General features: G+C 43.6%; 2 protein-coding genes across 2 annotated transcripts; both read right to left on the bottom strand.

Annotated features, from left to right (window-relative positions):
* Positions 1-3,183: 3,183 nt before the first annotated feature.
* On the bottom strand, positions 3,184-10,787 carry fbxo30a (F-box protein 30a). The gene is made up of 3 exons (XM_036542486.1): positions 10,622-10,787; positions 5,179-7,352; positions 3,184-3,618 (listed from the first exon to the last, which is right to left on the bottom strand). Exons 2-3 carry the CDS (start codon positions 7,327-7,329, stop codon positions 3,415-3,417), a joined length of 2,355 nt encoding a protein of 784 aa, XP_036398379.1. The 5' UTR covers positions 7,330-7,352; positions 10,622-10,787; the 3' UTR covers positions 3,184-3,414.
* Positions 10,788-12,814: 2,027 nt separating this feature from the next.
* On the bottom strand, positions 12,815-22,630 carry si:dkeyp-110a12.4 (uromodulin). Its single transcript, XM_036542167.1, has 9 exons — positions 22,531-22,630; positions 21,388-21,476; positions 21,045-21,149; positions 18,609-18,769; positions 18,001-18,136; positions 17,788-17,882; positions 14,141-14,309; positions 13,624-13,738; positions 12,815-12,990 (listed from the first exon to the last, which is right to left on the bottom strand). Exons 1-9 carry the CDS (start codon positions 22,628-22,630, stop codon positions 12,815-12,817), a joined length of 1,146 nt encoding a protein of 381 aa, XP_036398060.1.
* Between the last annotated feature and the right edge of the window lie 2,225 nt (positions 22,631-24,855).

Genomic DNA, 24,855 nt, shown 5'->3' with positions numbered 1-24,855 from the left:
TTTCAGCTGGGCGAGAGCCTGGTTAACCCCAATGATGTCCTTGCGGCTCCCATCTTAATGAAAGCTAAAGCCGCGGTTCGGGAGTCAGGGCCGAGTTCAAAAGAGGGGGAAGGTGCCGGGGAACGATTTACGGGCGTTTGAAGGAGGATGCCAGAGAAGGGGGTTTAAGCCAGACGCGCGCAGACTCGTCTGGACTGCAGGATTTCTGCCTGATGTTTTGAAGGGCTCTGGCTGTCGGGTGGAAAGAGCGACCTATTAGTCATGGCCTCTCAGAAGTTTGCCCGTCCAGAAATCGATTTGGGGTCTTAAAAAGTTTTAATCTCCTCTCCTGTCATGGATTTGTGGATCATCTGAGATATAAGCAACACGACGCACCCAAAGGTCATAGCTTAACTTCTTTTGGCAACTCTGAAAGAAAAGGTATTAATAATTATTTATGTCTATCTAAAACCAAAAAGTTCTTACAAATACAGTACCTTACATCACATTAAAATAATCTCAGATTATAACAGAAGTTCGACATTCTTCTGATTACCATTTTTGAGCTTTCTGTGTATTGACAAATTTCAGATTCATTTTAACTGACATACATTCTTTACTTTATTTGAATTTGGATTTAAGCAATTAATCAGACTCCTCTTTGGGACAGGAAATTAAGCATAGTCTCCACCTACAATACCTAGCATATTTTGGCAAGTACGTATTGAAATAGTTTTATTACTGGCTGCATAAGCATCTCCCAAAATAAACTCAGCATTATTAAAGTCAGTAAAATAATTCATCTCCCTGCATGTTAAGTCTGAAGTGGAAAGATTTTCTCGCCAAAAAAAAAACAGCACCCCCCACTGATCAAGTGCCACCACAAATTAACTACTCATGACTTTCCCAAAAGCAAATAGTTTCTGAACCTGCACAGCAATAGTTTAGGAACATTTATGGAATACAAATTCAACACTCTGTACTTCCCAAACAAAAATAGACCACCTAAACCTAATTAGAAAAATTAATTAGATTGTCAATGCAAAATCTCTCGCAAACTAAATGTATCAGTAATTGCCTGTCTCAGCTGCAACAACCTTGCAACAAACCTTTAGACTTGGACAATTACTTTTTAATACTCCCCTTCTGCTAAAGTAAGCATCACCCCACAAAATGAAATATGAAAACGGCTTGCAAAAAGGTATATTGCTATAAATGTTTATGACCTGTGATTTTGAGATTGTGTAATCAAGAGCAAATTTACCACTTGTTTAAAAATGAATCAACCTATACAGACGTTATATAGTGATTAATATATAACTGGAGGGAGGTTTGTTTAAGCAGGAAGATAATCACCTGTGCTTTTGGAAATGGAAGGACGTACAGGAGTGTGTGGATTTTCGTTTTGACCTGTGAGGAGTGAGTTCACGTTAAGGATGAAATAAGAAAGCCAGAGCTCTCCCTGCAGTCTCCATCACACCGTAATCATTAAGGACCAAACACAAAACAGGAACAAGGAAACAAAACAAGGAAAAAATTCACAGAGATGCTACATCTGTTTTATTCAAAATAGCAACCAAATGACAGATTAAGGTGTGGCTTTCATAAAGTAAGAGCAACTCAGTCCAGGTTATTGCCATAAGCCTGCTGCTGGGAACTCCTGCTGATTGGTGTATTGAGGATGTCGTCACGCAGATTAAACTGGCAAAAAGATGCACTGTAAATGCAGGTGGCAGTAAGAGTGTGATACTGTGGCCTTGTGGCCTCTTTCAGAGAGAGACACGTACTTGCTACAGCCTGGCGGCCCTAATCAAAAAGTGGTGAAATATTTTGTCTGCAAATTGCTGAGGTAGCTTCCATTTCGGAAAAGAGGAGTGAGTTACTCTTTTTGCCAGCTAATCTGCATGTATACAACGCTAACACTGTAAGCAGACCAGACCTGGACAGGGTAACCTTGACTGAGTTATACCTGTCAATCACAAAGCATTTGCTAAGGAGCCTGTGGCTGCCTTTCCCCCACAGCCCTGCTGCAGACGCTGAGGCCTTGCCGTGCGTGTGGCCCCTCCTCTCACACAACGCAAAAACCCAGCATCTCAACGCCCTGAGCCTGGAGATCAACCTGGAGATTGCGCTTCCTGTCCCCCTAAATGGCCTGTCCCTCGGGGAGGGGAATCCCCCTGCTCACTACCAACGTTTCATTGGTCACTCGTACAGAACTACAATGATTAGTCCACCTGTCCCTATGTACTGTACTGTATGTTACCAAATTTGCAAATAAAAAAATGGCTTCTGGGGACTTATTAGGTCATTATTAACACATTCTGGCTTTGCGTAATGTACACAAATTGACAGAAGTGCACAACAAAAGTGAACTTAAAATGTTTAATTTCTACAGTAAAGTGCTAGGTGTTTTTTTTTTTTTTAAACTCTTCAGTAATGTTTTTTTTACCATTACAGTAAAGTAATTAGAGTAACTGTACGGACCTTCCGCAAGAAAATATTCTCAGAATAAAATGTGCATAATGTTCCCTAACAGTGAGTATCTTGCAAGCTTTGTGCATGCAGCCGTACATACTGCTGGAACAAGGACACTTAGTTTCCCCAAGCTGTTTGCTCCGTATCCTATGAAAAAGTAATGAATCCGTATCTGACAAAACAGTGTGATCCAAAACATACCTTTCAACACATGCCAAACAGATATGCCATATAGGTCAAATTGCAAAATGCGTCTACAAGTAATTTTACAACATATACAGGGCTACAGATATGAAAATGGTGATAATTACCTATATTCATACATGTGGCACATTCTGAGGAGTATCAGTTTGTTAACTTTAGATTTTGGATTTTATATTTTAACATACATTACTTTTTCATGAGGATGAACTGACACTAATGCCTTGGGTTATGAGCTCAACTTTTTATTTGCCAGAATTTAACTGTATGCAAGACAACGAGATATGGTTAAATAATGACATGCACTTTCCATTCTGAGACGAATGACGTTCAGTGAACATATTTTCGGTTTGGTCAATATCTTAACAAAAATTGTTTGAGCTAAAGTTTGCATTTAAAAAAAGAACCAAACTACCCAAAACAGGTAATTCCTTAAATTTCAAACCCTGCAAGACAGTGCGGATATCGATCCTGCAAGGAAAATAATTAACAATAATGATTAAAAAAAAAAAAATCCATGTACAGCAAGTCAAGTATTCTTTCATACATTAAGGCTCCTTTTCCAACTTCAATGCAGCACAGTACTGAATCTTACATAGAAAAATAAACTTAACATCAAAACATCTGTTTATTTACACAGCAATAGAGTATTTTGTATAAATCTGTAGTATATCAGGTTAAGTGTCGTATGTCACAAAGAGCTAGCGTGGGGTTTTTCGTCCCTGCTGGGAGAGTAGTGGGTGGGGCTCTGCCGTCTTGTTATAATACTGGTTTGAGGACGGAGCGCAGGGACCGCCCCTCCCTGGTGAGCTCTCGGGTGAAGCACATGCAGGGTAACGGGACGGCCTCCTCCCGGCGCTCCACCGTGTTGAACTGGCACCTCTTCAGGTGGTCGGCCATGCTGGCGATGTCGGCGAACTTCCACTCCTGCACGGTGCCGAAGGCCGTGCTGAACCGCCACACCTGGGGAGGGGAGGGCGTGGATTAGCGATGGCGGGAAACCCAGGCATCCTGAAACCTCATAACGGACGGAGCTGCTCTGCACTTTCAACAGCCAATTAAAAGAATTCGGTCTCCCTCCTAAAGCAATATCATTGGTCCAAATCAGTATGTCACTAACAGCACCGCCCACTTTGAGGTTCAAGAAGCCTTACTCTCCCAGCACTAACGATAAGTGAAAGGAGATGAATAAAGAAAAAAGAACAAACATCAATCACTCAGAAACATCCAAAGTTACTAACAAGAGCTCTCCATCTTACAAAAGACAATATTAAATGAAGTCTAAACTCCCTCTGTCTTCAGCCACAGAGCACTGAATAACAGATGATGCCTGCTTTGTGCTCATATGCCTGCACTACATTTTGAACTTAGTTTGCTTCAGGCAGTAGTGAATATTTCTCTCTGCTGTCTTTTTGCTCTGAACACCGTACAGTACATTTCTCACTACCACAGCAAACAGAGGGTAGCTTCCATCGTGCATGAACTCCAGATGCAATCCTCTTTCAGACGGGGAGGAGGGGATATTCAAAGCATGCCCCCCGAAAAATTAAAAGACGCAAAAGGCACTGGGAGATAACAAGGATGATAGGTGGCCCATCTCACATTTTGAGGCACCCAGGGGAAAAAAAAAAATTATCTGGGTTTTTTTGGATGAGTTTTAAAAAACTACAATGTTTCTTCTTAACCAGCATGAATTACAGGCCTTTAAATGTTAGCTTAGCTAACCTAGGAACCGTTCTCTCAATGCTGCCATTTTTACAAAGTTCTGTCAGGCTTAGGACGAGGTAAAGAGGGAAGCTTCTCAAAAATGCAAACTAAACGCAAAAAAGCTGGACAGGAATCAAGAAAAAAAACTTTGGTCCTGGCGAATTTTGGATTTCTGGATTTCAACCATGGATGGCTTAAAACTGCAGTTGCATCAATTCAATGCATTGCAGATGGTTACTTTGGTTTAGAAAATAACTGTTCGAGAACGCAATGTGGCAACAAAGACAGCTGTCTTCTGTAATCTATAAGCGGTTCCTGTAGAACCACAGCAAGAGAGTTGTGGAGAAAGCAAGGCACAGCGCAGAAGACACAAGCACGGAGTCTGAGCGTGTGCAGATGCGGATGATGAGGAATTTATCACGCGGTTTTGAGAGCATCAGGGTTTGTCCGTAACAGCCACTGCTGCAAACAGCTGTCACATTTTAGAGTTAGATTAGCAGCTGGATGGAAAGGTCAGCGGCTCTGACATCTTTGCACAATTATAAGGTGGTGTCGGATCGATTTCCAAATTTCGACCCTTGTGTACTGCATCAACCTCAACCCTCCCATAATTTGTGTCAGGTAAACTCACTAGCAACTTTAAACTGAAATCTTAGGTAAAGCAATGCAAAGCTGGCTACTCTCCATCACACACTCCATAAAGGGCAACTTTCAAAGCTGATTTAGAAATGATTGATCCACCCAACCAGACACAAGTTCCCTGGAGCTTATTTCCCAGAATGCACTGCAGATGCCCATCGGGCAGCGGCAACTGACCTTGTCCTTGATGTGCCAGGATGTGGTCCCGTCGGGCCGCTGCCTCTTGGCCCACAGCAGCACCACCATGCCGCGGGTCTGCAGCAGGCTGGCGCACACCTCTCTCATCCTGCGGGACACCCGGGAGAGCTGGCACAGGCTGAACCCGTCCAGGAACCGCGCCACGTGCTGCAGCACCTCGAACGGGAGGCGGCTGAGGCGGTCGCCGGGCGGGGCCGGGGCCGGGGGCGCGGAGCTTGCCCCCCGCGGGGGCTCGTCCGGGAGCGTGGGCGCTGCCGGACGCACCCCGAACGAGCGCAGGTGGCGGTCATGCACGACCCGGGAACCCTGCGCGGACGGGCAGAAGCGGCGCTGAGAGTACGTGCAGCCGTAGTACGCCAGCGGGCAGCGCTGCTCCATCCAGCCGTTCAGCCCGGCGTGGATGTCCCCGTGCACGTTCCGGAAGTGCGACGAGAACTCGTCCCGGCGGAAGAGCTGGCCGCAGACGAAGGTGAACATGGAGCGCTGCTTGGTCTGGTAGCGGGCCACGCACTCCAGCACCAGGTCCAGCCGCAGCGTGTGGAAGGGGCTGGGGTTGGACAGCTGGGGGCTGGCGTGGTCGCAGGCCGACGCCGAGGCGATGTCGCCCACCATGGTGTCGGTGGCCAGGATGGCTGAGGGGAAGGAGAAGGTCTGCGTGCCGAAGTCCACGCGGTAGCCGTCCACGAAGCGGCTGTCGGAGACGCCCCGGCCACCGGGAGAGTCGCCCAGGCAGAAGAGCAGCGCCGCCGTGATCAGGTCGATCCCATGCAGGCCCATCGGGTCGTCCGGAACCTCCAGGTCCGAAGTATCCACGGCCTTGTCCTCCGTCTTGGCGCGGAACAGGTAGGAGTCGGTCAGCAGGGCCCTGCGGCCGTTCACCATGAACGCGCTGGTGCCCCGCAGCACCTGCACATTCTGCAGCTTGCAGCCCGGCCAGCCGTCCTCGCTGTCGGCCGGCGGCTGCTGGGGGCCGTTGTTTGGGGGAGGGTCGGGGAGGGAAGCCTGAATGGGTGACGGTGCCGCTGGCAGCGGGGATCCAGAGGGCTCCTGTGCCTCTGCTGGAATGGAATGATCCTGATCTGGTCCTTCTTCAGGCTGCCTGGTTTCACAGGGCCCGTTTGTTTCGGAGTGCATCAATTCTGTCTGGTCGAAATCCATTTGGTCCTGATCTTGACCCGTTTGGTGACCCCCGCTGAAGTGAAAGCCGTTACACAGGGCCTTCTCCTCCCCCTCGGCAAGAGCCATCATACTGTCCGCGTCCACACTGTCTGCCGGATATTCATCACTTTGATTCCGCTTTGTATGTGTGCTTCTCACACCCACAGCTTGGTCCCCTGGGTCTGCTCTGACCCCCTGGTCCAGTCCACCCACAGCTCCCAGCTCCTGGTCTGCGTCTCCCTCACACTCCTTCATCTCTACATTCTCCAAGTCCAAACCTCCCTCATCTTGGTCACGCAACACTTCAGTTCTGTTCAACTTTTCCTCCATTACCTTTCTGTTCCCCATGTCCGTTTCCTTGGTCGAGCTGCTGAGGATATCCAGTGCTGCTGCTAAGCTCCTACTGGTCTCCACTGTGGCTTGGTAAAGTTCACTGTAAGATTCCGCATCCATGCCAACCGCGCCGTTGGCGGCTCCCTCCTCCGGCACGCTTGTGGGCACGGCCGCGCTGTCCGCGACCTGACTGTAAATACTCTGGGACACCATGGTGGCCACTTTAAGGGACTCCAGCAGCATCCGCTGGTCTTGCAAAGCCAGAGCCATGTCCAGCTGGTCTACCACATCCAGGTCCTTGCTCAGACTCTCGTAGGACTTGCGGTCGGCGTAGCCGATGGGCCAGCGGTTCCACTCCATCGTGCAGCAGACCACGCTCGCCGGGCACGTCTCCAGATGCTCGGCGATTTTGTTGCGGGCGACCGTGAACGGGCAGCCGAAGCCGCTGTTCAAGCAAGGCACTCTCTCGAGCGGGCACAGGAGACAGTGCTCGTCCGCTTTACACGAGTGGAAAATGGCGCCGCAGGTCATGGGGCAGCCAATGAGGTCACAGGAAACGCCAGGCTCTGGCTTGGCCATGCACCTTCGATTCACGCAGTTTACGCAGTGGGTGTGGCCCTCCTCCATTGGCTCCTCCATTCTGGTGGGTGGAGCCAGCGATTCTGTAAGATATTGGAAAAATACAACAATAAGGTTGTCAGACATAAATTACAATCTTAAAAAAACTGCTGATATTACACTCTTAAGAAAAACAAGGTGGCCAAAGCCACAAGGGAAAAAAAAGCACAGTGAAGCAATTTAATGGCATTTACTAATTTAAAAATGTAATTCTTAAAATTAAAGTAACCTTTAATCAAGTAACTTTGATTAAATGAAAAGAAAAATGCTTCAGAGTGGAAGACCTGTACAGCAGCTTGAGGGATATTAAGTGATATCTCCACTCCAAATGGTAAAAGCGGCTAAATTTGAACTGAGTCCAGCTCTCCTCCATTATCCAATGTCATAGAAACACCTTGAGGCCTAGTTTCAAAATGTTTTATCACGTATAGATCTCATGTCTTTCCAGAAGCTTGCAAATGTTTGCCCTCTGCATTTTTAGACCAAACCATTAGGATTTTTGCCTTTTTTATAAAATGGCAGAGGAAAAAAGAAACAGGAAAAAAAACCTGAAAAAAAAAAAATAAATAAACAGGACCCATGTGAGAGGTCACTTTAAACAGCACAATACTGCATCACTTGAACACACAGGCCTAAATCAGTGTGGAGTTTGGGCATTACGGTGGTTTGTGTCTTATCGTGTAGATATAGACTTTAAATTGTGCATCATCAATGTGCTAGTCCTGTGCTGTAAGGCAGATGTGGCATAAACAGCATTACAGCACACTCCAGATTTTAGAGGTGGACAAGTACAAAGTCAAAATTACAACTGGTTTCAAAACTTTAAGAAATATCAATATTTCCACAAAGGACTGAATGGCTTAAATGACAGAGGAAAGCCATCTGTACATGTTTTGCAATCTAATACAAAGTCTGCAGAAAGCTGCCTAGTTGTCAAGGAGTGACAAACCCAGCGTCTCTACTTCTCATTAGAGACAGGGAAGGCACGTTCTCATGCAGAGCGGGACGTTCGTGTGGAGAGAAAAGGAGATTTCTCTGTTCTGAAGCCATTTCCCTGTTTTTCGACACGGATACCAACTCAGCTGTGAGGTACGACACGGTGTATCAAATTTTACCTTGCTGATGAAATTACCCTTTAACGACACACATTATCTAACAGCCCACGTTACGAGCTTAACTGCTTATTCAGCAAGTACGTTAGCAAAATCCCCAAGAAATCCTGTAACATTTCACAACACTCCTTCTGAACTGGCATGGTCAGTTATGCTGTTAAAGGCTCAGGACATTACGAATATGGCCTTCTGGGCTGGCGGTTAGGTAATTCTGTTCACAGCATTAAATAATGCCTCAGGGGTATGGTAACCGAAGCACAGAAGTGGATGTTTACTTTAAAAAATGAAACTACAATGAGAAAAAATGTTTTTTTTTTTTTTTTTTTTTTAAATAAAGTAAAAAAGCATAACATTTGAAAGCACATTAGCCATAATACTACATGACAGTTACCAATTGTCCATACTAAAAATATCTCATATCTGAAAATACAAATCTTAGATACAGTGAAATTTCCTGTGCCCATACAACAGAGACTGAAGTGCATTTTGCCAGGAACTGACACAAATGAGTCAGTAATGCAGAGGCATTACTGGATATACTTGGTAGATGTTTATTAAATCACAGGCCACTACCCCAATATCATGTGTGCATGTGTACATGGTCATAAGTTGTCTAGCTAAAGATCTCCAAAATAAATGAAACCCAAAGAAAAAAATGAGTTACTGATACCCAATATAACCAAAGAAAAAACTCATGGATAGGAATAAGATTCAGACAGACTGCTAGCTTGCTGTATTTTATATACTGGACCAGCGTTCATGGAAAGATTACAAAAGATAAATTTCCAAAAAGGCTGGCGTTATTATAATTAATGTTGGCTAACTATTTTGATGACGCTACAGGTGAAAATGTACACAGAAGCCAGGTAACATTATCTGGATAATCAACATGTAACCTTTTGCAACCTGCAGTGCGTCATTCTTACTTTCAAACGTTTATTAGATCAGGCGAAAGCATGTCTGTCAACGCAGTGCATTACTTAAGCAGTAATAAAGTAATGCACAAAATTGTGCATTAATTAGCTAACAACATAACAACTACCTGATTCGCTATATGAAGATCGGTACATGAATTCTGCCCCCTTTTATCGCAACAGCCCAACACCAGCACCTATGTGTTTGACCTCATATCTTGCTAACGTTATAGCTAGCCAGCTAGCCAAGCGTACGGGCTAAACTGATGTAATGTTAGCTAGCTAACGAATTGGCTACCTAGCTACAGCCCCATAGCCATTCTGTTATATGATAACTAGTTTAAACTTCATTAGATAACCAGTACTCCTCATTAAATGTGCCATATACTGACTGAGAGTACATTTCATAAACTACTTAAGTAACATTAGCTGTACTGTCTGACAACTGTAGCTATCGTACTAGCTAGGTGTAGCCGGACGCTATTCCGTCATAGCGCTGATCTCAGATCTGTGTTTACTTTTAACCCAAAACGACGGGACTTTGCATTAGAAGCAAAAGAGGTGGTCCTGGAGCGACAGTTATCAGCAATACAGCGAGCAAAGTGCTAGCTGGCTAATTTAAAAGGACAGCATTAGATGCCTGGAAGCAATCTTGCACATAGTTACCGAATGTCTTTCTAGCTAAAAATGGTACCAAAACTGAAAGCCAATCAGAAGAATTGTCAGCAATAAAGTTCTGCTCCTGGCTAGCGAGCTAATCAGTCTAACTCTCTATTTATTAATTAAATTAGTTTATTCATTTTGATTTAATAAACTACAGCTAGCTAACGTTAGCTGGGACTAGACAGCCGCAAACTTCAAAATGATGCCCCAACTTATCGGCCTCCGCTGAAGGCTTCAGTCTTCTTGCTTTTGCGACTGTTAGCTGACTGGCTGCTGAAGCTTGATCGCTAATTTAGCTTTAGCAAACGGGGACAAACAAAGAAGTCTTGCCTGTATCCAGACTTCTGATCCCTGCGTCTTAGCCGCTCAGCTAGTTAGCTAGCTTGGTAAGAGCTGCGTAAAGTTATGCCACCACCCGGGACGTCGCAGCCCGATGTCTGGGCCCGTTTTTAGTATATAAGTTCTGGTCCTGTTCAGCGTCGGATGCTGGAAATGAACCCTTGAGGCGAGATGCCGTCCCCCCGGGTGCTGGGAGTGACTGATCGTCTGGAAGGACCGGGGTGAACTTTCTCCAGGCTTTTTCCATAAAAAACATCAGAAACTCAAACTGCAAATTTCGCTTACCGTTTCGGTCTGATGGACTGACTCCTCGCTGTCACCACCGTCGTTACCTGCCTCTGTCCCTTTCGATGACACAATCTGACAGACACTTAGCGATAGTTTTTATGTATTTTTTTTTTATTTTCGCAATCTCTCGGATCTCCCTGTCACTAGGCTGTCGGTGTCTGTTCTCCGGCCGGGACACCAGTGTATGACGTCATTACGCAGCGGTCGAAGTTCGGCGTGATGTGGAAAGAAGCGTCGTATAAACATTATGTCGAAAGAATTACCTTAATTTTATGTATAATGTATACTTCTCTGCCTCTTTTGCACTTTGAAAATTTCTATCTGGTGTATTTTTCCTTATAACCATGTACGTAATGTGAAAAAAATGAAGAATACATATGTAGCAGGAGACCAAGCCCCGTAAATGCTTGCGAGATTTAGAAAGTTGGCGGAATAAATTGTGTGCAGTTCACCTGTCCTTGTGTCATACAATATTTGTGTGCACACATGTATTTTAATTTGGTCAATACCTACAAAAACCATGGAAGGCAAAAATTCGGAAGTATTATATTAACTGTGGAAATGATGTTTTCTACACACCTGCTGTCAACACACGCAGTTTATTTTTTGCTAAAAGCAGATGGGCATTGTGACCATTACCACTGCATTTGAAATGCCATATTTTTAAATAGGAACGGAAGGGAGTAATAAGCTTCACAAAAAGTAAAACAATTAACAAGCTATCACGACTTCACTGGGGCCATCCTGCTTGGGAATTGAGAAAAATGCTTTTCTAACTTTAGTTACCATCAATACAGCTAGAGAGCAGGCTAGTTTCTTTTCCTTTTTCTCTTTGCTATGGCAGGCAAACTTGTTTCTGGCAATAGACTGTGGAGAAATAGTTGCCCTAATTTTGAACAGGAGTACAGTTTCAATTTCAATTTCCAATGAAAGGAAGAACCAGCAGAAAACCCCTAGATAGGGACAGTAACATGTAGAAGTGGAGGTACCAAATCTGCGGATACTCAGGTAAGTCTGAGTCATAAACGGCGGATGCAACTGGAAATAGGCACCCAAGAAATATATAATTATCATTGTTAATATGCTGTACCCAGCAAGTCTTCACAGAAGAACACAAAGTAGCAACCTGTTTTGGAACATTATAATGTAGCAGAAATAGAACAAACAAAACATTGATATTTGGAGAAAAAAATAGTCTCAGCTTCTTCATATTTTATTTTTTACTTTCTTATAAAAATAAACATGAAGAATATTAGAAAACAGTACAAATCCAAACCACACAATGATGCACTCGAAGTAGCATTTTACACACTTGAGATTACATCCTGTAAAAGCCCTATCCCCCAACCCCCTAAGTACTTAATAATATTTCCAAATACATTCACAATTACACAATGGTGACTTGATTAATTAGAACAAACCTGCTACTGCACTGAGACACACAGCAATCACAGCAGTATTAGTAGCAGTATATTATGTAATGTGAGTCAATCCCATTTGAGTAGGGCAAGAGAAAGAGTGTGTGTGTGTGTGTGTGTGTGTGTGTGTGTGTGAGAGAGAGAGAGAGAGAGAGGGAGGGAGAGAGAGAGAGAGAGAGAAAGAATGATTCTGTGTGCAAGTGTGAGAGTAAATGTGTGTGTTAGAAAGACTGTACAATATGTACATGTGTGTGTGTATGTGTGAGAGAGAGTACATATGGGTATGTGTGTGCTTGTGTGTGTGAGAGAAAGACATTGGGTGCCCCTGTGTGTGTGTGTGTGTGTGTGTGTGTGTGGTGTGTGTGTGTGTGTGTGAGAGAGAGAGAGTGATTCTGTGTGCAAGTGTGAGAGTAAATGTGTGTGTTTAATGTATGTGTTAGAAAGACTGTACAATATGTACATGTGTGTGTGTATGTTTGAGGGAGAGTATGTATGGATATATGTGTGCTTGTGTGTGTGAGAAAAAGAGATTGGGTGCCCCTGTGTGTGTGTGTGTGTGTGCGCGTGTGTGTGCGCATATGTGTGCATATGTGTGTGTGTTTGAGGATGGGAGAGTAAGAGTGTGTGCATGTGTGTGTACGTATGTGTGTGTGTTTGAGGATGGGAGAGTAAGAGTGTGTGCGTGTGTGTGTACGTATGTGTGTGTGTGTTTGAGGACGGGAGAGTAAGAGTATGTGTGTGTGTGTGCATGCACATTAGCACTCAGCTGGGCTTAGGAGGCAACCTCGGAGAGGCGGTGGATGTTGGACAGGGTCAGCTGGGCCTCGTGGGTGGGGTAGGATCGTCGTGTGCGCAGCCATAGCTTCCCAAACACCCCTGAGACCAGCAGCAGCACTACCAGCAGCCCGCCCAGGACAAACGTCTCCACCGGGGGCAGATTCCGCGAGCCTGTGAGTGCGGGGACCAAAGACTGTTACACTGCGTCTGCATTACAGTACCAGACTGTAACAGACTGTAACAGCACGGAGAAAAAATGCTGGCCATTGGGCAAGCCCACCCAGAAGAGCACCACTGCTTTCTGGCTAATCATACTGCACACACAAAAACAAAACTTAACTTTGGACTTAGTGTTGCCACACAGAGTGCAGTGTCCATGACCTTGGAAAATGTTTCTTTTTCTTACTTACTCAATATTTTTCATTGACTTGAAAACAGTACAATGGGAAGCATTGTAATGTAATGTAATGTAATGGGAAGCACTCTCAAATAATAACCACTAATTCAGTCAGCCACTCAAATCGTTGGTGTGCAAGTAATGGGAAACAGTCGTATGTTCGAACATATTCATCATTGAATGTGGACGATCCACTTTTCTATTTAACTGAAGAGGTGCTGGCTCACTTGCAGCATGTGGAATGCCAAAAAGCTGCCTAAATTCGAGGCGCTCTAATTTCTATGTTTAATGTTTATCCCCATTGACAATTAACAATGAAACAGATGACATGATTCTTTCATCAAAATGATAACGCATACATTGTGCTTTTAATAAATAGATATTCTGCATTTATTGCTGAAACTTACTCAAGCCTGTTTTGTCACTGCTGGGCATGAGCCTGCTGATTGGTCCGTAAGACACGGTGTGAGACTGTGTAATATCCCTCCGTGCCCGGATCACCGCGTCCTCTCCTGAGCAGTTCTGTTGCATGATGGAAAATGTTCCAAGGAAGACCACAGTTAGATAATTCAGTACGTATTTTAGAAGCGGTAACATTGGTATTACATTGTCATTGTAGTACATAACACTGATGTGTTGTATCTTCAGTGTTTTCTATTTCTAACAAACCAAAAATGTCTTTTTTTTTTAATATCAAAAAAATAAAAAGGAGAAAAGAAATAAATCTTCTCTGTTGTCAAAATGAGACTCAGTCAGTTTTTCTCTTCAGCAGAACACAAAAAAATGAAACGGCACGCACGAGATGGATCAAGGTGGCCAAAACCTATGTGTAACATCACAAAACTGGAAAGACCAAAAAGTCACTCGTGTTGCTGTCCCTCAGTGAACGTTTCTAAGTGGGCTGTAGAGAGACAGGACACTCACAGGCTGGCAGACACCGGCTGTGTTGTGGCATATCTGGACGTTGCAGTGCAGAAAGACATCTTTGTAGGCGTTGCCCACAAACTTGAACATCTGTATCTGGAACAAGGCCTCTGGGCCCTGACCATTCTTCAGCACCGCCAGTGTTTGCTCATTAGTTATAAGCGGGCAGCTGTGGAGATGAACACAGGGGTAACACTTGCACCTTCAGTTGTAGCTGCCATGATAGGAGCCCTCACCTCCACTGTATTCTCTCTCTCTGGCTCTTCTACTTCCAGTTCAATTCAAAAAGAGCTTTATTGACATAACAATTACGAGGAAGCAGAGGTAACGGAAACAATTAAGTAAAATGCATGCTTACATCAAATTGAATTAAACCTGAATCATGCTGCTCATTTTTATTTGAATAAGCAGGAATTACACAGTGCATTTCTGTGAACAGGATTTTTTTTTTAAGAAAAAAAATCAAAAGATTCCCTTTGGGTTTTTGTCCCAATATCTGAAGTCAGAGTTGGTTAAGGAGTCCCATACTTCACTTCCATATAATAATATCGGTGTTATGACAAGATTATACATTTTGAGGCATTTTTTTCTAGGTATTTTAAATTTGCTGAATAACTTTTATTGCACTGAAAACCTCTGAGCTGTTTCTTTCAGTGCCTTTATTGGCAATCTGCAGCCCGTTGTGGCATTTATTATGAGACCAAGGTAGGTATGACTATTACATTGGTCCAATGCAGACATATTGAGGGTGAATTGGTACCTGTTTTTTTGAGATCTGACTTTTTCTGAAATACTATGTATCTGATCTTCTCCAAACTGCCTGTCAGAGTCCATCTCTGACAGTACTGCTCAAAGAGTGATAGGCTGTGCTGTAACTCCTACAACAAAACCAAGTCATCTGTATAATGCTTTTACCAAAATTTAGTGTCATGTAAAGTGAGACCAGGGGCTCCAGATTGTTCAAGCACCAGTGCCAAGTTATGATTCTTTTTGCTGCATAGTGAAAGACAGTCTTACTTCTGACTGAAGATACTGTGTTTGGTAAGGAATGTCAGCACTCAGACATGGATAATATTCCAAAATAACGTCCTCAATTACTGGTTACACATATGCTTCAATAATTATAAATAGGGATTATGCTTGATTCTAGATCTCATTGAAAAAGCCAGCTTCTGATAAAAAGGTTAATGGGCTTCAGTAGTGTCTATGGTAGCTATGGATTTCAGCCTGACAGCATCACACAAGAGCCTGGATTTGGTTCTCATTTTATGTACTGATTGTGAAGTACAGAGGGTTTGGCTTAGTCTTGACAGTTCAATCTAGGTTTCTCTTTATTTTCTCCTGGTCTTGGTAAAGATCCGTGTTGTCATAATGGCAGTATAACACAGCCTGCTGTGCTACTGTAATTAATCTTTCTGCCAGTCCTGGCACTGAGAGGCTACACATCAGCACAGAGTCCCGATCCTGAAAATGAGACATTTCTTGTAGGACAGATGTGATTTTGAGCCAAAACGGTGAGAAATTGAGTTTTTCCAAACTATTATTGTGCCTGAATACTCTCCCTGGCTCTCTTAATTCAGTTTGTCTCTGTCTCTCTCCGTACATCTCTCTCTTTTTTTTCTTCTTCTAACTTTTCTTTCCCCTTTATGAGTTTTTTTTAAATAACAAATTTGCATAATCTTTATAAAATGGTTTTCCTTTTCTGTGTTTTTTTTTCTTTGAGGTTAATATTTTATTTATTTTATCTCTGTTTTATTTATATGGTTCCTCTTTCCTTTTTTCTCTAAAATGCTCAAATAAAGTTGACCAAGGAGTCAAAAGCCCTTCTCCCTGTCTCTCTCTCTCTCCTTCCCTCCCTCTCCTTCTGTCTCAACCATGAAATTCCTCCAAGCTGTGACTACCACACAGCTTCTCCAGTGCCAATTAAGGGTACCCCTTCTGAAGGTCCTCAGAGACTATCCATCAGGGCTTTGCCATGTCCCCACAGGGGGCATCGGCTTTGCCTGTGAGCGGAGACATGCAATGCCTCAAAGGGCCACTGCCAAGCAGAGTTCACGCTCGGAGCAAGCGTGACCTCAGCGGCGCGGTTCCGAGGGCTCAGTTTCAGCCTGACACGGCTGACAGAGTGGGACGGCCCCGAGTTCACACACTGTCCAAAAGCAGCCACATCACTCTCCCTGTTGGCTGTACAAACACGTCTCACATATTGGTGCCATTCCAGCTCCATGCGGGCTTTAAAAGGGGTAACATATGCATTTCAGCCGTCAGTGACAGACTGCAGGCCTGGAAAAGGTCCAGGTACGGTACACATTGGAAAGAGAGCGGAGAACATTGGCATTTGCCAAGCAGAGCCCAGAGAGAATTTTCTGATGCATTGACCTCAGGAACATTGTGACCGGGCAACCATGTGGAATTGTGGTTTGGGAACTGAGTTTGTAACCAAAAGGATGCAAGTTTGAATTCCGAGTGAGCTACTGCTGCTATAATTATTAGACATAAAATCTAAGGAGAGGTTTCTAAATTTGTTTTTAATCTGTTTATATGATCATTTCATGGTGAGCATAGGATAAAGATGAATTTTCTTAATTTTCCTTTCTGTATATACTACATTTATTACTTGGCCATCTATTTTTTTAAGCACACATTTTTCCTCCCACATATTCAGGAGAAATCTTCAATATCAAATCTTGAAACGAGGAATAAAGCACTGTGTGAGATATTATGTGCCACAGGGGAATTTTTCACAGGCAAAAGCAGTTTTGTAGTCGTATATTTACCTTTAAATATTATACAATGTTTCACTCAGTGCTAAAGGATGACTGAAAAGTTAGCAGAGCCCCCTCCCAAGATAGTTTTTCCAGAGACACTGTAAACAGACAGCTCAGTGTATTCAATAGTTATGCTGTTGCTAGCAGAACAACATACTTTGTGGGTTGTCCAGGGCACTTGCAGCTGTTGAGATGAAATGTATATTGTCTCTGCCTTTGGGTCAAGTGCCGGAGGTCACAAGGTCAGTGTGTCACTGACTCTCCGAGACCGGGAGGGGAGAGTGTATGTCTGTGTGTGTCTGAGCGTGTGTGTGTGTGTGTGTGTGTGTGTGTACACACGCTTATGTGGACTATGAGTCCATTCATGTTGTCCATTCATGAGTGTGGACTATATGGATGTATAGGAGTGTATATATGGGTGCATATATATATGGGTCGTAATAGTGTGGAGATTGCATAAACTGACTGAACTCTGAGCCAGTGCCTTAACACCTGCAAATTAAGGTGAGAAGTGCATATAGTTTTAGTCTATATAGTGGATACTCTAGTGTCAGTCATTGTGCCATCATTTGTAAATGCCACAAGACAAAACTATGGTTCAAAAGGTGTTCGATTCATCTTTAAACATACGCGGACTTAACCTTGCCAAAAACATGTGTACCATTTCTGTTACAGATCTACATTAGGCATTTTTGTTTTCAGTGTTGCATAGCGCATCTTGTCTGTGAACTGTCTAATTTGTCCGATTTTGCATGCTGTAGACATGCCACAGATACTGGGCCCCCATTGGCTGTCCTGACATCATGTGAACAGTGTCCTGGGATGACAGCAGCAATGGGGTGACAGCCCTCAGTAGCACTGGAGGGTTGTTTTACACACCTGTCTCTGATGAAGGTGTACTGGACGCTGCTGTAGGGATCGTTGGTTGGAGTGGCCCAGCACCGTTCCAAGCGTAGCACCAGATGGGCTGGTATCTATGACGACACAAACAGGGAGTCGCATCAGTACCACAAACGGACGCTTTCAAGAAACAGACCAAGAGACCGAAGCAAAGTGAACTGAAAAGTGACCGCAACCTAAACGCGAACCCACCATGAACGCTTTCACATAGACGGTGTCGTCAAGCATCAGAAAAGGGGTGGTGTTCCACTTGTTCTGAAACTCCTCATCTTTGAACAACACCATGGCCACTGAGAAGTTCCCATCCTCTGTGTTAAGGGTGATTGTCCTAATGAAGAAATCTCTTAATGAACTTGCTACAGGAGGAAAGCAGACACTATCTACATCTGTTCTCTGAGAAAAAAGGAGAACTAACAGCAAAACAACTCAATGTGACAGTTAGGTGGCTTCTTCATCCTCTAGCACCCTCTAGATAGCAGCTCTCGTTGCTTCGGGAGCCACCCAGTCAACAGCTCTGTTGGTCAGAGGTTCTGTGAGTGGTGGAAATTAGCTTTATTGCGGCTGGTTCTTCCAGTTGCAGACGAAAAGGCTGACTAGTTTACTTTATGATGTTAATTTATCACAAATAGCTAATGGGGGATTTAAACAAATAAAGGTCAACATATATTATAATAACATAAAAGTCAATTAACTTTGCAATGCTGTATTACAAGTTTCTGGTGCACCCAACCAAAAACTTTCCTTCCGTTTTAATTTCTCACAGTGCTTTTCCATGGAATGTTAAGATGACAGAAGCTCACCTGATGTCCACTTTGATCATATTCTCTCCATTGGGTTGCTGGACCATGTAGTTTATTGGGTACCGGCAGACAAATGTAATGTTGATGTAGCTTCTTGTGATGATATCCGAATCGTTATTCCGTATGGTGTTAATGAACATGATGTGGCTATCATCTGAGGCCTGAAATTAAGAATGCATAACATTATCTTATACACAAATCCACATATTCCTTTAAATCTCTCCCATGGTGGCATTGTTTCATATTTTTTGCTTCTGTCATACCTTATTGCTTTGTTTATTGTGTAGCTCCATTTTCTGTCTAGCTCTTTCTTGCTCTTACATTTATATGACGCTGTAAAAATGTAAACGTTACAGCCGTCTGTTTATAAACGCAATGCTGACGTGAAAGGGGTGTTAAAAAGGAGGCTGAACAAAAAGGATAAGGACTGCTATAACGTCATGTCCGTTTCCCCGCAGAGAGTAAACGGCCCGTTGAGCAAGATAAATCGCTTCTCTCACAGTCAAGGAGACGTTTTATTTTTACTGCCCCTCAGTAAATACACAACTCCACCCCCAACACGTCCAACTGCCTGACACAGGCCTACTGCAGGAAAACAGGGACGTCTTCATTACAGAAGGGATTATGTGCTGCTGCGTCTCCGCAGACCGGAGAAGATCTTTACCACTCACGACAGGAAAGACCTGCCTCTCAAAGACTAATGCTTCACCGTGTGTCAATCAAGCAAAGATTAGGAACAGTTGCTCCCCGATCATATGTCACATTAAAAAAAGGGACACAACTTTCAGACTACAGCAGACTGCGGATTAAATTGTCCCATCATCCTGTGCCTTTATGACCACTGAATGTCAGCAATTTCACTGAAGCACTCTGACACAGCAAGACAAGGGGAAATACGCATCCACTCTCTGTGCAGGGCGGTTCTCTTATGAACTGAAAGAATACGGGTGTACCAACAAAGGGAATGGGCTAAAACCCACTTCGATCAATCTTCTGCAATACTTTTTTCCTATCAAAATGTTTTCCCCAAAACAAGCTTTGAGTTGCTTCCAAAATCCGGAGATAGCAGTGGCGGACAATACAGCACTTGGCCATGCTTCAGCTATTTCTGTTTCCTGTAAACACAAACAACAAGACACTGAACCCCGCGGTGCCTCTCGCTAATAACCAATGTGTTTTTAAACAGACTTGAACTCCGTGTTACTGGACTCCGGGAATATATTCAGTAACTCCAGCTTGTTTTGATGTCTGGGCTTCAAGGGTCCAAACACTACTGGGCTACTTGTTATTTTTATGTTGTGTTGAACTGCATCCAACATTTTCACCAAAAAAGCAGCAAAAGCTGTTGGTAACACATTACAAGGATATAGGTGTTTAGTAACTGACTTTTCCTCCTCTTTTTGCAGTAACACTTAATCCAAAGCAGTCCTGCTTCTCGGCTGGTATGTGAAAGTCTTGTAAAACTGCTACAGGGAGAGAGATTTAATCCCCCACAACGCTATGTTAACCTTTTGCTCACTTTACAAGATATGCCCCCATGCATTCTAAGCCAGCGTTTGAATGATACTTGCAGCTTCCAGCACAGATTTATACCTCGCCAAATGGAAAATTGCCCTCTCCGCAGTACAGACCACTGTAAGAGGGAAGCTGGGGAGAAAATAAAGAATACTACAAAGTTGGACACTGATATATAGGCTGCCTATTCAACAGGCCTGAAAACACGGCCATAATTTCCATATAAATCCGGATAATTTAGAGCCGTAAGCGCTTCGCCCCCCTTCACCGCTTTGAAAAGGAACACTTAGCGAGATGAATGTAGAAGAAAAATAGGCAAGGAGCTCCTCTTTTCCCCCCTGTGTGGCCAATGACAGAAACGCCGTCTCCTCGCGGGGGAGCAGGCGACAGGGGGTCGGGCTCCGCGATTTGCATATTCTCGAACCCGAGCGGCTACCTAAAGCCTGCTGATTTGTTGACGTTTTTAGACAAAGCGGCATGCATGGCTACCCGAACGTTCATGCATTTGGTGTGAAAGAGGAGTCCTGCAATGGCCTGACCTACATGCGTGCAAGGCTACCCCCCTGGCCTGGTGCTTGTTTTCCTGTACGGTCCAGAACATCGTAAAACGGGCAAATTTACGGCCGTCGGGGACTTTGTGTCATGGATAAAAGGGATTGGTTCTGTAGTTTGTCTCCATTACACCAGTGCTAATGTTCTTTTCACTGAGGCTCTGGTTAAGAATGGCTTCCCAAAGCACAAGATGATCTTTACTCTAATGTTGTCGTGAGCTATTTCAGGGTCCATCTCAACAGTGCTATTCTCATAAAAATACTGTATTTCTGGAAAAGCTGAGGCAAACAGGCATTTTTCCCCATCTCGTCACACTTCCTGTCAACTGGCGCCACAGTACATCTTTAAACAAGAGATGTATTAGGCTACCGTGATGGTCCCACAGTCAGAGAGGTTTGTCTTGATGGTGAAGATGTAGTCGTCATCGACCTCCACCCCACGGCATTCTGGGTCGTTAAGGTGCAAGTCCCAGATCTGAAGCGCAGGAAAGAGACAGCACAATTACATGGCAGTTTCAGAAGAAGAAGCCTCCTGCGGCATCTATCCATCAAACCAATCACAGGTGTCTCTGAACAGAGTGCATTCTGGGAAAACACTTAAGCCTGTGCTGCTTAGGAATACAAAAGGGCCAAAGCTGAAGATACAACAGCACACATGCAGAATAAGATGGACCTCACTGGCTAAAGGGGCCTGTGGGCTTTCAGCTACTTACATAAACAGGGGGCACTTTGCTGAGAAAAAAGGTGCTGGGAATTATCACTTCCATCTGGTCATTGGAGCAAATGACGATTTCATTGAGTTCTGCGAGAAAAGGAGGAGAAGAATTATCCGTCTCCCTTTCATCCTCGTACGCAAATCACATGACAAGAAAAGACTGAATGTATTTTCATTAATGAGATGACAAGGAGCGCTTTTGTTTGGGATTATCAGCGTTGCCATGGTTGTCAATTGACACTTTCAATGCGCTGTTGTCTGGTCAACAACTCGAGAGTTGATTATGTTGGTCAAAACGAACAATGCTTGTATGGGGTCCTAATTTACCATTGATACAAAACATTTTGTTAACTGCGGTTAAGAATACAAAAGAGGTATGCATATATGTGAGAACTTCCAAATTCTGAACAAACCTGTTTGTAAAATGTTTGTTGTTTATATACATGCTTTAAAGTTTGAAAATGTTGAACACTGAAATTAAAAACCTTTACACTCATAAAACATAAAACATAATTATAAGACCAAACCCCTCCGGCAGCTTTGGTCCATCCTCTGGCTACCTTGAGCAATGCTCTATTGTCCTGTCTTTATTGCCGATTCCTGACCGTTGCCCCAGAAACAAGATGATGCATCTCATTTATTTTGCTTACAAGCACTCCGCCTTGGCAAATGAACAAAAAAGGCTGCCTCACTTTGATCAGCCACAAATATTCACTGTGATGCCCCCCATAATCTAGCAATGAAAAATAGCTAGATTCATGGCTTCTTTCAGAGAAAGAGCTTGTATCCAGTTGTGAAAGTTAGTTAATGAGATACTGTCATGTTCAACGCACTAAGATGTAGAATTTGTCACAAATCTTCCTCATTTTGAGATATGCGTCCTTGCATGAAAACATTTCTTATATACATACTATATAAGCACATTTATTGAACAAACAATAAGTATTATAGAAGTATTTTTATTGAAAAAAAATTGGAGCCAAATAGGGTTTTTTTTTAATAGAAAAGCTAAGCAAATAAATCCCATCCACCCATTTCAAGGTGGACTATGAATCGGTAAACTGGAGAATCCCATTTAGCAGTACGATGTTCACACAGAAGCTGACATTCGCCAACCCATTGGCTGCTGAAGGAAACTCACCCTTCTTAGGATCCTGATAGGCTGGAGTCATGGCGGCACCCAGGGCGAGCACGTAGCAGACGAACACCAAACCGGCGGGTGTCATCTTCAGAGCGATCATGACAGCGACGGCAGCGGCTTCGGCGGACTCTTCGACCCCCTGTCCTTGGCTGTTTCCCGAACCTGTGAATCTTCCGCACTATTCACCGCAACTGGCTGTCAGCGCCGGGACGTCGCGCCCCCTAACTCAATCCCACAATAAAAGGCAGATCTAACGGACAGAGGAGACTCCCCCCCACCCCCCCACCCTGGCCCTTAAACACCAGCTTGAATGATGTCCACAGCAACAATGAGATTCCTCAGCTGAATAGTGAGAAGCTAGGGGAGTCCAAGGTAACACAAACCTACTTTGGTCTGGGGCGGGGATGGGGCAGAACAGCTGCTGGTGATCAGGGCTGCCCACTTTCGCAAGCACCTATGACTGCTGCCACCAGAGTAAGAAGGAAAAAAAAAAAAGAAGACGACACTTGTTACGTACCGCCTGATTAGCATGCTAAGAGAAACTAAGGGAGGGTATTCCGTTTCTTTTGTCCTACACCCTTTGTACTGGCTTTTTAAAAAGAGGTGGTTAAGCTCTGTCCAAGCGGGAATCCCACTTAAGTGTGGGACAAAGTGGGGAAAAAAGAATAGTAGTTCAGGGCAAAACATTGACAGGACACCTGAGGCCTTTACAGTGTTTGTGAAGAGGTGCCTTTAGGATATGATTAACGATCAGTAGAATTTCATGTGATGGTGATGACAATCAAACAACAACCGAAGCCAAGGAGTTTTTGGATACGACTGGAAGATGTAGCCCCAAAAACATGGTGCCCAGGAGTGGGAGTGGAAGCTGGACCCTCGGCAGTACCTTCATTGATCACCAGAGGGCAAACAAGCCAGCACTGAATATGCAGATTTTTTTGTGGTTTCATCTTGTTCTACCTCAGATTTACATCTGCAGTTTTACACAACACAACTACCAGCACACGCGACTCATCCAGACATAGCCCCATCATTCTCTGTTACCGTTGCCTAAAATGGGAATTTGAATTTTAAACGGAGATGGGCATACATCAAAATGTATCTTGTTACAAAATATAAAATAGCCCTCAAATAAATGTATCAAAATAAAATACATTTTCTGGCACCAGTATTTTGTATTAAGATAAAATACATGTATTTTGTATTTTCAAAATACAGGAAAATACATCTGTAACATTGGGCATTCTGAATTTGTACAAAAAGGCAGAACATTCAGATTTTTATAACATATGTAAATACGTACACAAGGCTCTGGTGAGAGTTTGAACCCTACTGGAAGGAAGAACAGGAAGTATAATGCTACTGTATCTAAGCAAACCTGTAAAAAAAAAAATACTGAAAATAGTATGTCTTGTACAGTTTGCAGAAACTTCACAGAAGAGGAACTTGATAACAGAAATACTGTGAGTAGTGTGGGCTCGCAAAAAAACTGTGTGTGAGTGTGTCTAAGTGTATTGTTCTTCATTTAAGATGTATTTACATGAATTTTTTTATGTTTTATGAATCATGGAGAAAGTACTTTGAATATTTTGAAAACACAAAATTACTCCACTGTAAAGTGTCTTGTGACAAATTAAATTTGAATTTTCAGCCCTGTCAAATACAGATTACAAAATACTCAAAAGTAATTGAAATACGTATTTCAAATACAAGTAACAAAAATACTGCCCATCTCTGATTTTAAAGAGGCCATTAGTCATGATCCATTACTTTTTGAAAAGTACACGCACACTCTCAGACTGTGATATGATTTACCACAGCGTGCTCCTTGGAGAACCGTTTCCCAAAGAGAGTGGCATCCGCTTTCTGGTCCTGGAGCTCCGTGGACCTGAAGGGTTTAGACACACCTGGAACAACAGGTGATTCAAGTGTGGTTCCCATCACACATAATCTGAGCTGGGACAAACGCCCGAGCCCCCCGAATCTCTGGTGGACATCACTGATGAAAGGTCAACTCCACCGCTTATTTGAGGCTGGGTAGGAGTCTAGTGTTGCCCTTTTTCCCCCCAAAATTGGGCATTGGTAGCCCCTGTGTGTGCTGATTTTTGGTCTGACTGAAAATGTGATTTTGCTCAGCATTACAAGTGGTTAATGTACCTCAGGTATGAACCGCACCGTACAGTGTATAAACGTGTACCATCCCTATTGAAGGCCTTGATAATTAATCAGATCAGTTCTCAGTGTACTAACGTGATGCACTGGTTCTTCCTTCTAAAATGGTTGTATTTGATTTACTGATTGATTGTTTGACTGACTGACAGGCAG

The sequence above is a fragment of the Megalops cyprinoides genome, chromosome 12, assembly GCF_013368585.1.
Source record: "Megalops cyprinoides isolate fMegCyp1 chromosome 12, fMegCyp1.pri, whole genome shotgun sequence".
In the NCBI taxonomy this organism is placed as follows: domain Eukaryota; kingdom Metazoa; phylum Chordata; class Actinopteri; order Elopiformes; family Megalopidae; genus Megalops; species Megalops cyprinoides.
Note: the sequence above shows the minus strand (reverse complement) of the source record. Positions and strands in the feature narration are given on the sequence as shown.

Bases quoted from the DNA above. Each gene is read 5' to 3' on its own strand.
- fbxo30a (XM_036542486.1), bottom strand. From the start codon at position 7,329: ATGGAGGAGCCAATGGAGGAGGGCCACACCCACTGCGTAAACTGCGTG. The intron at 3,619-5,178 runs GTCAGTTGCCGC...TCCCCTCCCCAG, and splicing joins CCTGGCACATCAAGGACAAG to GTGTGGCGGTTCAGCACGGC.
- si:dkeyp-110a12.4 (XM_036542167.1), bottom strand. From the start codon at position 22,630: ATGATCGCTCTGAAGATGACACCCGCCGGTTTGGTGTTCGTCTGCTAC. The intron at 21,477-22,530 runs GTGAGTTTCCTT...CTTTTCTCGCAG, and splicing joins CTATCAGGATCCTAAGAAGG to AACTCAATGAAATCGTCATT. The intron at 18,770-21,044 runs GTAGCCTAATAC...TCTTAATTTCAG, and splicing joins CTGACTGTGGGACCATCACG to GCCTCAGATGATAGCCACAT.